This window comes from Ammospiza nelsoni, chromosome 14 (genome assembly GCF_027579445.1).
Source record: "Ammospiza nelsoni isolate bAmmNel1 chromosome 14, bAmmNel1.pri, whole genome shotgun sequence".
NCBI lineage: Eukaryota > Metazoa > Chordata > Aves > Passeriformes > Passerellidae > Ammospiza > Ammospiza nelsoni.
In genome coordinates this window covers 16,237,607-16,249,737 of record NC_080646.1, presented here as the reverse complement: position 1 = coordinate 16,249,737, position 12,131 = coordinate 16,237,607, and the positions used below count along the sequence as shown (strand labels likewise).

The following is a 12,131-nucleotide window of genomic DNA, read 5'->3' as shown; positions in this document are numbered from 1 at the left end:
TGCCTTCACAATGCAGGTTTTGTGCTCACAATACATATTTAGTCCAGGCATATGCCTTTGATTTGGTCCTTGCTGTGGCTGCAGTAATCCCTGCTGGATCTGTGCCTGGCAGCAGATGTTGCTTCTTTCAGTGTCTGCACTCCAGGACAGGAGTTCATTTGTTCTGTGTGGGGTTACACTGTAGATGAACACGAAGTTTATTCAACATTTAAAAGCAGGGCAGAGTTTGTGGATTAAGTGTGGATGTGAACTTAAACCTGCACAAGTGAGATACTATCAGAGCTCCTGTCTGGGGACCTGAGACTTGGTGATCCTTCTGGAGTAAGCAAAGAAGCACTTCTTTCTGGTGATATGCACTGAACCATGTATTTTCTCTCACCTGCTTCTCTTGACCCTGAATGCTAAAGGTATGTCAGAGCTTTTGAGTTGAAACTCCTTTCTTTGCCAGAGAGAAGCCTGCAAACTGGGCTGCCTGGGGTAATGTGAGCCACAGCAGTGGGACCATGGAGTTGTTCCTGTTGGCACTCCAGAAAATAGACAGCTTTGCCTGCATTTGGATGTGTGATGCTTCAGCTACCAGCTCTTCTCACCAAATGGGCTGCAGCCTCATTTCAGAGAATAATTAGGCATTTTCCAGGATAGCTGTCCTGTCAGACCTTTGCTAGGTGAGGCTGTGACTGAGGAACTGGAATGCACTTCGCTCATGCAAATAAAACACTTAGGCAAACCACTGGAGTTGTGTGGCTTGACAGTATCTAGGATGCCTTGCATGCACAAGCAGTCTGCTCTAGAAAACCACTTCTGAAATGGAGTTCTGAAGTTTTTCTCCCAGCTGGACAAGGGAAGCAGCAAGCTCTGCTCTTGCCTGAATGAGTCTGGCATTGAACAAGTCTGCCAGACATGAGTGTGTGCAGGGGTAGTGTTCATACATTCTCAGCTGAGAGGAGGAGAGGGATAAAGCCCCTGTGGCAAAGGTGGCATTGAGTCCTGTGCCAGCCTTCACCAAGCACCTCACAGGCAACAGGCAGGACTGAATTCCCAGTACACACTGCAGAACTAAGCACTCCTTGGGCTTCCAGCACCCCGAGAATGCCCCATCCTTGGGAAGCGTGCTTGGTGCAGTAGCCTTGCACTCTGTAAAGTGTTTTTGCCCTTCGAGTGCAGTATCCATTTTGAAAGCTTAAATCCAGCATTTATCCTGATAGCTTTGTTCCCCCCTGTACAGTAACACCTTCAGCATTGAAAAGTGGTGCACTGAGGATACATTACAGACACTGAGGAAACATAAGTTAAATTTAGAACTTGTGCTGATAAGTGCTGTGGTTATAAAAGCTGGCACAGGACCCTGCAGAGCAAGGAGGATGCATTTCTCCAGATGCTTTCTCTCCCTCTTTGGTTTTGCATCCTCCCATGGCTGCTGAATTGAGCAGTGACCTAGTGAAACCTTTAGCTGCCACTTAGCGGAACAAAGTCACTGTCGCTTAAGTCTGCCTCCCTCAGCCGGGGCTCAGACACAAGAAGGGTTGTGCAGCCTTTCTTTAAAGACAAAGCACTTCTCACGTCTGTCAGTGCATTGAAAGCTTTCCCATTCACACTTACGTTAGCATTCTTATCCTGGCGAGGTTAAAGTTCACCACTTTCCCAAGAAGTTCCTCCATGGACTGTTCTCGGCTTAAAAATTCAGAACAATCCTTCTTTGGATGCAGCTGTTGAGCATTTGTGTCCTTGCAGAGTGGAAGGGAATGCTCTGAACTCCACTACAGGCTCCCTGCAATGTGTGAGCGTTATCCGGTCCTGTTACAAAACGAGCACTGTGTACACAATAAAATTTGTCCTTTTGTACGAGATTTTCCATTGCAAATATTGATCCGACCACCACCCAATGCTCGTTTGTTTAGGCTGGGTCTGAGATTGCACAATCACCAAAATGCTGAGTGTGTCAAGAGGATTTTCAGCTCGGTGTCAGAGCGGATTACAAGCTCCCCACGATGATTGGGGAAGTTGAGGGGTGAGGTGCGACTTCTCCAGTCATACCTTTGCTTCACGAAGCCATTGATTTATTCAAGAGTGTAGCCTGGGCTGCTTGAACAATCCAAGTGTGTAATCCGACACGCAGGAAATTTCATTCAAGTTCAGGCTGGAATTTCTTGGGCTGTGCTGTGTGTCCATTTACCCAGAGGTAAATGCCTGCATTTCAGTAAAGAGAATTCAAAGCACCACTTTCGCAGCTGTAGCTCATTCAGCATTGCACCCATTAACGCACTGGTTACTTCTCTTTATGTCTGCCCTGATTTGGTGTTCGGTGGAATTCTGGTAGCAAAGCTGGGAGTGCTTGTTTAAGCTTCCAAATCTGGTTAACAATGGCTCTTTTAGATCTGGTAAGTAAAATTCCTCCTGCTTTCAAACATCCTCTTAGGGTGTCTGTTCCCACTTCACCTCTGCCCCCAGCTGTTTTTTTACCCTCGGTCCTCAGGATGATATGTGGAATTCCTGGTTATAAACTCGAAGCTCTGCTCCAAGCTGAGTTTCGTTGCCTAGTGATTTTGGATGATACTGTCTTTCTCCATAGAAATTTCAGGGATGTCAACTCTGATTTCTGCCGATTTTGCTGGGAGTACACGGTGATTTCTGTTAGAGTTTTCTATCTAAAAGCAAAATTTAGTCTGTGTTTTCAGTCAGAATAGAACTCAGTAAATTTGCCTTTTGGGCCAGTGTATGGGACAGAATGGCTGCAGCCACATGTCACCCAGCAGTGATAGGCTGCAAATGTGCTCTTAATAGTGCCCCTGCAGCTTTATCCCAGATCAGGTGTCAGCCGTCCTTTAGCAGCTGGTAGAAGGACAAGTTGAGCCCTGTACCACGTGGAACTGGCTAATTTGATGGAAATATGATTATCCAGCTATTCCAGAAACAGATCAGATTTGCACTGTGCAGGATCCAGGAGTGCACAAATCTGGAGATAACTGTGGCTCTGAGCAAAATGTGAGCTGGCTGCTGAATTTAGGTAATTGCTAACAAAGAGTAGATGATGGCTAACAGTTTGAGTAGTTCTTTGCTCTCTCAAGTGAGTGCAGCATTGGCATTTTGTTAATAACATAATCACAGGCAGGACACTAATTCCTCTTCCAGAATGTCATTCTCCACACAAACATTCTTCCCCTACAAAACCCAGCCCATCAGCCCTGGTAGGCCCTTAGCAGCCATTTATTTTCCAGAAGGCAGATAAGACTCAGCATCACAACTTTGATTCCTGTCTTGCTCGCTAGCTCCTGTGTAAGGACATGGGAAGTTCTGGTATTTGTGTGCATGGTGACTGCGCTTGTGTCCAATGCCCCAGCCCTGCAAGCTGGAGAATAAAAAAGCCAAGGGAAAGAGATGGTGCTGAACAGTTCAGGCCTCTACAGTTTGTCCTGTCCCTTGCAGAGCTGTTCCCACTCCACACTGGAGGTGAGCAGTGACTTTTCATACCGTGTTTGGATAGCACTGATGTAGAGTCCCCTGTGCTGCACAGTTGAGCCACAGCACAGTGATACTGCCAGGGGTCTGTGGTACCCCAGTGTGTGAGTTACCCACCAGTGCCACAGCACAGTGATACTGCCAGGGGTCTGTGGTACCCCAGTGTGTGAGTTACCCACCAGTGCTGAGCTGGGTGTTCCTCAATGCCCACCCAGGCTCCTGTCAGACACCCACCTGGTGCTTGGCTGAAATGATCCATGTGCTTCCACTTCAGCTGCATTCAGTAATCAGTGAGGGATGAGCTGCAACTGGGAAAAATTACCTCTGGAGAGGAGACTCAGACCACGAGTTCAGCTCTTGAGACAGGAAGGAAGCCAAGGTAAGAGTTTCCACTGTTCCTGCCCATGATCTGTTAGCACTCTGGCTGATGTGTGCTGGGCTTGTTCACACTACAGAGCTCAAGCCAGGGGTCCTGGGGCAGGTGGCAAACACTTCAAACCTTGATCAGTCACTGTGCTCCTGCTGTTGCTACGTGCCCACCTGGGAAGAGGTTGATTTCTTCCTCTTAGCTGCCTGGTTGTTGGAAATGCTGGAAGCTGCTTGGCTATATGGATCACTGAGCTTGGCAGGAGGCCTGCCTGTGTTGGCTGTCCAAGAGCTGGGTCTCTTGGATCTCTGTTTCTAGTCTGATATTACTTTGTTGTTATTACTGGCTTGTGGGCTCTTAATATGCAAAAATCTGTTCTGTGCAGAGATGGACCTCACCCTACACTTGCAGACATTTCCTAATTATGTGTGGTTGTCATTGGTTAAATGTTATTTCATACAGGTTTTCCTGTTCTTCTCCTTAATTGGTAGTAAATGGTAAAAGAAAACAATACACATTTTGACTTTAGTATAAGAATGCCACTGGAAAGAGCCCATATCAGCTTCCCACCTTAGCTGAAAATTGAATAACAACTTGATTGTGTCAGTTTTATTGCCCAAGTGTTACCAAACTGGAGAGGAAATGTTAATAAGGGCAATGTTATTAAGGCAGTAACCTACAACTGACCTTCCTGCTTTTCCTACTGATAGGGGTAGATGGATGACACCTAAAATGTGGCTGTTCTCAGAGGGTGTGGGTATTCCTTGATATCTCTGTTCTATTTGTGACAAGTGCTGCCATGCAGATAGGGCTAACTGAAGCATTTGGCTGATAAGTAGTTCCAAGCCATATCTAAACAATGTGAAGCAGAGGATTCATGAGAAAACACTGCTGCTGCTTTTTCATTTCCTGAACAGTCTGGAGTTATCATGTGGAACCCAAATGCTGTGACACTGGGGAGATTTTGAACTACCTATAGCCTCTTGCCATTCAACAGTGGTTACTTGATAGAAGAAGAGATTGGTAGAAAGGAAATTGGTATCCTGACTTTAACAGCAAAAATATGGAATGATTTGATGGGAGAGAAAGAGCAGCCACCATTGCACCAGCTGTCTGTTGGTGATGCAGACCATGAGGTCCATGGAAGCAAAGATGATCTGCAGTTGGGTCTCAGGACAATCAAGAGCAGGCCCTGCAGTGCCTTGTGTGAAATTGGGCCCCCAGGGAAATGAGCAGTCCTACAAAATCTGTGTCCCACATCAGTAGGGAAGGTGCATCTGAGTGGTTTGGGTTTTTTTTTTTTTTTCTGTTTAATTAAGATAATCTGCAAAGTATCTATCTAAATTTATTTATTTATTGGTTCATTACAGTCTTCTTTGTGGAAGATTGAGTGTTCAAGAAGTGAATACATTAAATCTCTTGTGCTTTTGGTTTCCTCTCCTGCTGTAGCTAAGAAGGGATGCTGTGGTTGTTGGGCAGCCTCCACCAGTGCTGTCCTTTGTGTCACCTGAGGTGTGTCACAGAGGCTTCTCCTTCAGCCTGGGCAGTGCTGCTGCTCTCACTCTGCTGCCTTCAGTGCCATCCCAGCCCTGTGCTGGTGCCAGGGGCTCAGGGCCCTCCAGCCCTGCTGTGGATGTGCTGGGGGAGCTGGGGAGAAGGACAAGGGCCTGTGCAAAGCACTGCAGGCAGCCATAGGGAAGGGCCTGGAACTTCTGTTCCATCCTTGATGGCAGAATTCAAATAAGATACTTATTGCAAGTGCCTCTGACCTTCACTGTGTTTCATTTAAGAAAAGATTGCAATGACCATTACACCTTTATTACACCTTTTCCTTTTGTCCTGATTTCTCTTGTCCTTTTTGTGTGTCTGAGCTAACAGTCCCTCTCTCCTCCATGCCTTTCAGGTAGCAATAGGATTAATTTTCAGTGTCAGTTTTAAGGCCTGAAACCTTGGCAAATGGTCATTCTGCCCCCAGAAATAGTTTATTCTATTCAAATTAAGTCACCAGGTTTAAAATTTTTAAACTACCTTGAAATACTGAAAAGGGAAGAATGGCAGAAACTATCCATCAATCCTTGTACAGTAACAGCTGGAAACATTCTTAAATATTAAACTAGAAAGACTGATAGAGCTGAAATCTGTGAAATACAGTGAACCTGCACAGTGCAACACCTCTGAAGAGGTTTTGTTGCAGAATGAGCACATTAGGGGTGGCTGGAAAGGGCCCAGGGTGTCCCTGTGGTGCAATCACAGAGGTGCAGAGGCTGAGGCTGCACAGGGAGCCAGGGCAGCCTGGGCAGGAGGGGCTGAGCAGTGGAGGGGAGGTGACTGCAATTCTCTGGGGCTCACAGGAGAGGAATCAGGGCAGTGCAGCACTGCTGGGGGCTTGGCTTAGCTGCTGTTTGTGTTGTTGGATTTTTAGACTTCATAGTCCCAGAGGCATTAGGGAAACCTTCCAGCTAAGGCCAAAGCAAGCCTTGGGCCCATCATCTGTCCCAGAATGCAGAGCAAAGCAGAGCCCATGGCTAGCATGGATTCCATTGTGTTAGGAGATGGTTGTGATGGGGAGTGCCTCAAGTTTTCCTACTGGGGATGTGTCCTGGTCCTTCAGGTGCTCCTCTCTGGGTGCTGTTTTTTTGTATTTTCATCCATGACTGATAAACCATTCTCTGTCAGAAATGCCAGCATGGCCTGTGCATGGGGAGAAAGGGATCCATGGCAGAGAACATGGCTGCCATGACCATAAGGGTGGCTCCCAGGCTGCCTGGGGACAGTTCTCCAGCCTGCAGAAACTGCACTTGCTTCTGTGATCTTTCCCTTTGTGCAGCTGAGATCTGGGTGGGATTTTCCTCCCAGGATCTCCAAGCTTTGAAACACTGCTGGCAGCACAGTGTGCTGAGTGCCAAAACAGGCAAGTCCTAATCTCTCAGGAGGTTTTTCAGAGAGTGTAGGCCAGGAGAACAATGGGATGAAGCAGGAGCAAGGGAGAGAAAAGCATGGTCAGTTGGTTATTTCCTGACTGGTGGTTGTAGAAAACATTATTATTGGGATGCTGTTGGTCAGCTGAAGCAGACCTTGTGTGCTGATTGTTTTCAGTAATAGAATATTTGTAAAGTCTGAGTACTGGGGCTCCTTTTCATCAAAGCTTCTCAAGGTAGGAGCCTGGCACGAAGCCCCTCTGGCCGTTCCTTTCTGCTGTCCACCAGCCGTCCTCGTTCTCCGCGATGACAACCACGGTGTCCCCCTCACTGATGTCCAGCTCATCCACGTTCTGAAAGGAGACAGGGAGAGAAATGGGGCAGCCTGACAGCACAGGGGGGCCCAAGAAGTATCTGGTGGAGTTTTTTAAATCCTGCTCTTCAACTTTCCTGGTTCTGAAACACCACACCACACCACATAGTGAGGGATTAAGCATTTTGGCTCAGATTTCCCCAGCCTCCAGGGTGCCTCCTCCTGCACAACCTGATGGTTTTATCACTGGGGAAGTCCAGAAAGGGTTAAACACCACTCTCCTAAAGCAGCTCACCATGACCTGCATAGTATGCAGGTGTTGCTAAATAGAGCAGAGCTTAATTCCTAAGGGGGATAACAGTGCCTCTGCTAATCCATGCCTGAAATAGGTCTCAGTTCTTTTAGCAGGGGACAGCAGTGACCAGTGGGGGACAGTGACTCTGGGACAGCAGTGACTTTCATCCCCTGACAAATGCAGTAGTTGCAAATAAGCTCTCCCTGAGCTCCCAGGCAGCCATCAATGTTCAGTGGTGCTGTCCTGTTTTCCATAGGAAACCACTTTGCTGCCCACAGTGTAGTAAATAGAAAACAGCATAAGGGAGGCTTCCAGAGATGTTTGAGGTGTCAGCTAAAACTGAATTTAATGCACCTGAGTTGGTAAGAATGGACTCAAAAAATGAGAGGCCTCAATGTGCAATATACTAAAGGTAGTAACAGGCTCTTTTCTCAGCAGGGAATATCCCTGTGTGGCAGTTTTAAGGGAGTCCTGGAGAAATGAGGTGATCTAGTAGTGTCCTTAGGGAAACTGCCATTAACAGTGAGGTGCTTTCAATTGTGCTTGCATGAAATTTCATGTAAATAATAAAAGAAAGTTTAAAATGAAGCAAAAAAACCCCCAACGCCGAATAAAAGGTGTTGGAATACTGCTGTACCTAAGGGAAAGTGCTCCTTTTGAGCTTTTTTTCTGTTTTCATGATTTATCTGGCATTTATCTATTTTGTCACTGTCACATTTCTTCAATGTTGGCTGTTGGTGGCAGGTCCCTTGGTGTGAGGCTGTGCACTGAGACATAAAACATCCTGGATGCTGTTTCTTCTGCTAATCTAAAGCTGATAAAAGGAACCTTTAAACTGACATGTAAAACAGGAGGGGTTGGAGTCCAGGTTCTGGAGTCCATCTGAATTAGCAAATATTTATAACCAGTCCATTCACAACCTTTTACTAACGGTATTCTGCCTAGTTAGGACTGGAGTCAGGATGTAGATTGTTCTCTTTAAGCTGGCAGATGAACCACATCTATTGTGATTCTGCAGCTTGCACCATGGAAGTACAGGAAGGAATGTCCTTGATTCAGGAACTCCTGCTCCAGTGGAGAACCTAAACTGGAGCAGGACATGTCCCTGGCTGTGAGATGACAGTAACATCTCCTTCACAGAATTTACACTTCCAGGATGTTTCAATCAGCATCAATTATTTTAAATGTGATTCTCTGGAGTGTTTATTTTGAACCCTTTACCTGTGCTGTGTAGTCATAAAGCACTCTGTAGTCCTGTGATGATGTGATCTCAGCTTGTTCATTTACAAAAATGGATGCATAGACTCCTTCTGTTCTCTCTGCAAGGGGGGGAAAAATAAGGAAGAAATACCCAGCACAGAAACAAAGAGTTCAGTTGCTTATAAAAGCATGGGATCATATGCAAGAGTTCACAAATACAAGGCTTTCTGTTCTCTCTCTGCCTGGAGATGCACACATATAGAAAAGCTGCTGTGAGCTGTAGGTAAATCTTGCACAAAAACTGTCCCTCATTGAAGGGATGACAATGAACCCATTGAACTTTGTGGGAGGTCAGAAACGAGCTTCAGCCTCAGGTTGGGAAAAAGTTTTCCCCTGGTAAAACACAATCCAAGTCATCCAAGGAGGGAAACACTGATTAAAATGGTTTAACAAGTTGCTACTGGGGTTATAAAATTCTAGCAGTTCCCTGGCTCACATAAGACTTTCCTTTTCCCCTTGAGAAAAATGGAAAATACTGTGCCAATGGGTCACCAGACATTTTCCAGGGGTTTATACAGTTCTCACATAGCTATTGGTCATGGACATCACTTTTTTTTGCAGATGTTTTGTTTTAATACAGCTTGTTGTAATTAGGGAAATTTCTCATTTCTTCCCAGCATCTGTCTGGGGGCTTCCCCTGCTGAGCACCAAGTGCAGCAAGAGAGACCCTGGGCTGTGTTTCTGGGTGCCCAAGCAGGCAGGGCTGGCAGAGGCAGTTCATTTTAAAGCTGTTTGAAAACAACTTTTCTTTTGGTAAGAACTACAGTTAAAATGCTTTTGTTTACTATCCAATCAGTAAAAATGTAAAAAACCGTTACCTCTTACATAGTCAAAACACTGTGTTTTAAATATCATCTGATCAATTCCTAGTTATAAGGATTACAAGACAGCAGTGGAACTGTGAGGTGAGATGGATATTTGTATTAACACACCACATGCTTGGTGTGTTAAAAATTGTATTTGTTCTGTGGAATTTTTTAGCGGTAGTTGTGGTACACAAGGAGAAAACTAATATCTATGCCAGACTGCTGCTCTGAATGTACAGCCCTCCCCTGCCTAGATGGAGGTTTTGAAGACTCTCTGGATTATTTGGCACTTTAAATGGGGAAATTTGTTAATACATATCCAAGCAAAATTAATTTCCAGACTACTCTTGCCTGCCAACATGTGAATATCTGCTGTAGACTTCTGCCCCAAGTCAGAGCCTGGTTTAGCAACACAATCTAAAACAAACACATCTGGTAAACTGATTTCCTGCAGAGCATACCCAGAGGAGGGGCTGAAGGAGTGGCAGTTAACGTGTTGTTTTTGCTGCTCCCATGCAGTAGTCCAGAGAATCTGCAGAACCAAGAAAAGCCAAAACCAAAATGAGTGAACAGGCCTGGGTATGAGCATTCCTTCATCTCAGCTCTGACTCAGCCTTCCCTCCATCTGCTTCACAGAGTAGATGTCATCTCTTCCCATGCCCTTCTATTTTCTTTTATGCTATAGATACATTTATCTTCCATTAAAAATGTGTTTTTAAAAATGCAGCAGACTATTGAACCATCAGCCTTCACTAAATTGTGCATGAAATGCAGCAGATAGTATTTTTTTTGTAGAATCAAAGGCTCATGGTGTGAAACTCCAATTATTCCACAATGTTAAAATGATGAAAATTGTCAGTTGCTTATAAGAGATTAACATCTCTTTGTGTTTAAGGAAAACCCTGATACAATTTAAAATACAGAGCTTTTGTAACAAGCCTTTCTAAAAGCTGTGAGTTTAAGTGAATTTTTATTTTAATCTATCCCTAGTTATTTCCTATATCACAGCTGGGTACTGAAGACTAAGCAAAGTGAGAAAATGGGTTAGGGTTCTCAAGCAGAGATAGAAATAGCATTGCATGCTTAAGGCATATTTAAAGGGTCTGATTTTTTAGCTAGTGAACATTCAGTTTTTCTGGAAAATGGATTTCCTCTCTCAAGAGTTCCTGAAAGACTCAGGCTGAGTCTCTCCAGGCTCCTTGCCCATGCTGCTCACAGTTGTGCTCTGAATGGCAGGACAATTGTCTTATGTAACTGCACAGGATGCAGCACTGAATTCATTATTAGAGAAGATCCAGTTTCCAACTGAAAAACAAAGCCTTGTGTGTAACCTTGAGCAGCTCCCTGGCAAGCCTGGACCACATTCCAAATGGGAGATCACTGCCTGCTCCTTGTCCTTGCCATGTCATAGGGCTTGTTAAATTTTAAATCTCTTCTGCTTTAACTGTGATGCCCTCCCCACTGTGAATTTGCCATTTTAGTATAAGATATTTAAACCAATAGAGGCACCACACTCTTCTGCTGTTATGACTGCATCCATGTTCTAACATTTACCAGCAGAAAGGGATCAGAATGAGGAAAATTGCCTCCCTGATCATCACAGTTTTTCCACCCTTGGATCCAGACAGAGCAGCTCTTTGTTCTGCTTAGCTGGTTGGTGCTGTAAGCATGGAGGAATGGCCCCAAAGGAAGGCTCCTCCAGCCTCTGCTCCCAGCCACATTCACCTTCACCCTCCCTGGAACAAACTGGTTGTGTTGCTACGTGCCCTGACTCAATAGGAAAGAGGAAACTCTAGCTGCTCCCTCCCCACTGCTGGCCCAGTAATGATGAACTCATCCCCTGTCCCTCCTCCCACTGGGGCACACCAAGATCACTCTCACTGCATTTCAATACCTTCCCCTCTTCTCTCAAGTCACACTCACTGCTACCTGCTGCCTCTTGCTACACTGAAGGCTGCAATGGCTTCCCAGGGGAGTTCTGTGCCCAGGCAGGGCTGCTGCTGTGGGGAGGGAGCTCTGGCCTCACCTCTTGATCATGCCACAGGCCGGGCTGGGGCTGGGGCTGCTGCTGCGCTCCCGGCTGTAGTAGCTCTCGTAGCCTATGGCATCTGCACAGGGCAAGAAAAACAGATGTTCAAACAGGAACCACTGAGAAAACTCTGTTTGCACCCTGCCACAATGTGCCCTGGGGCTGCTGGAGCAAACTCAGGGCAGCACCTGCCTGCCCTCACCTGTTTTAGATGGATAATGCGATTATTGGCTCTCACAGTTAAAAGATAATTATTGTGTGAATATTAGGAGAAGCTTTACTGATGTGTAGTTATGTTATTGTAGTTTAGATGTCCTCTGTTCTCCCCATCGTTCCCTTTCCCCCCTGTATTGTTGCCATCAGACAGCCAGGGCTGTCTAGGACAGGTAAAGGAAGGCTGCACAGGTGTCCCTTGCATGGGGCAGGTGGGAATGGAAAAGCTTGGGGGTGCTTAGGGGGTGGGCATGGCAACACCTGAGCTCCAATCCAGTTACAAAGCAGTCTCCACTGATAAATGGCACAGAAGAGCTGACTGACAGACTTTGGAGGGGCCAGAGCTGGCTGATGCCACCCCCAGGGGTATAAAAGACTGAATATCCATCTTGAAGGGAATGAGCTATGTGGTATCCATGAGGGACAGTTCCCAGCACTGCAGCTTTTCCCTTATGTAGTCCTTTGTTGTCTTTT

The 12,131-nt window shown here is 45.8% G+C and overlaps 1 protein-coding gene across 1 annotated transcript in view; it reads right to left on the bottom strand.

Moving 5' to 3' along the window:
• Positions 1–5,155: 5,155 nt before the first annotated feature.
• The window catches only part of PSTPIP1 (proline-serine-threonine phosphatase interacting protein 1), a 49,146-nt gene continuing 42,170 nt past the window's right edge, over positions 5,156–12,131 (bottom strand). The window contains exons 12-15 of the mRNA XM_059482539.1: positions 11,442–11,523; positions 9,877–9,947; positions 8,571–8,668; positions 5,156–7,094 (exon numbers count right to left, since the gene is read on the bottom strand). Of these exons, the coding sequence (XP_059338522.1) occupies positions 6,963–7,094; positions 8,571–8,668; positions 9,877–9,947; positions 11,442–11,523 (383 nt within the window). The 3' untranslated portion in view covers positions 5,156–6,962. The remainder of the gene's footprint in view (positions 7,095–8,570; positions 8,669–9,876; positions 9,948–11,441; positions 11,524–12,131) is intronic.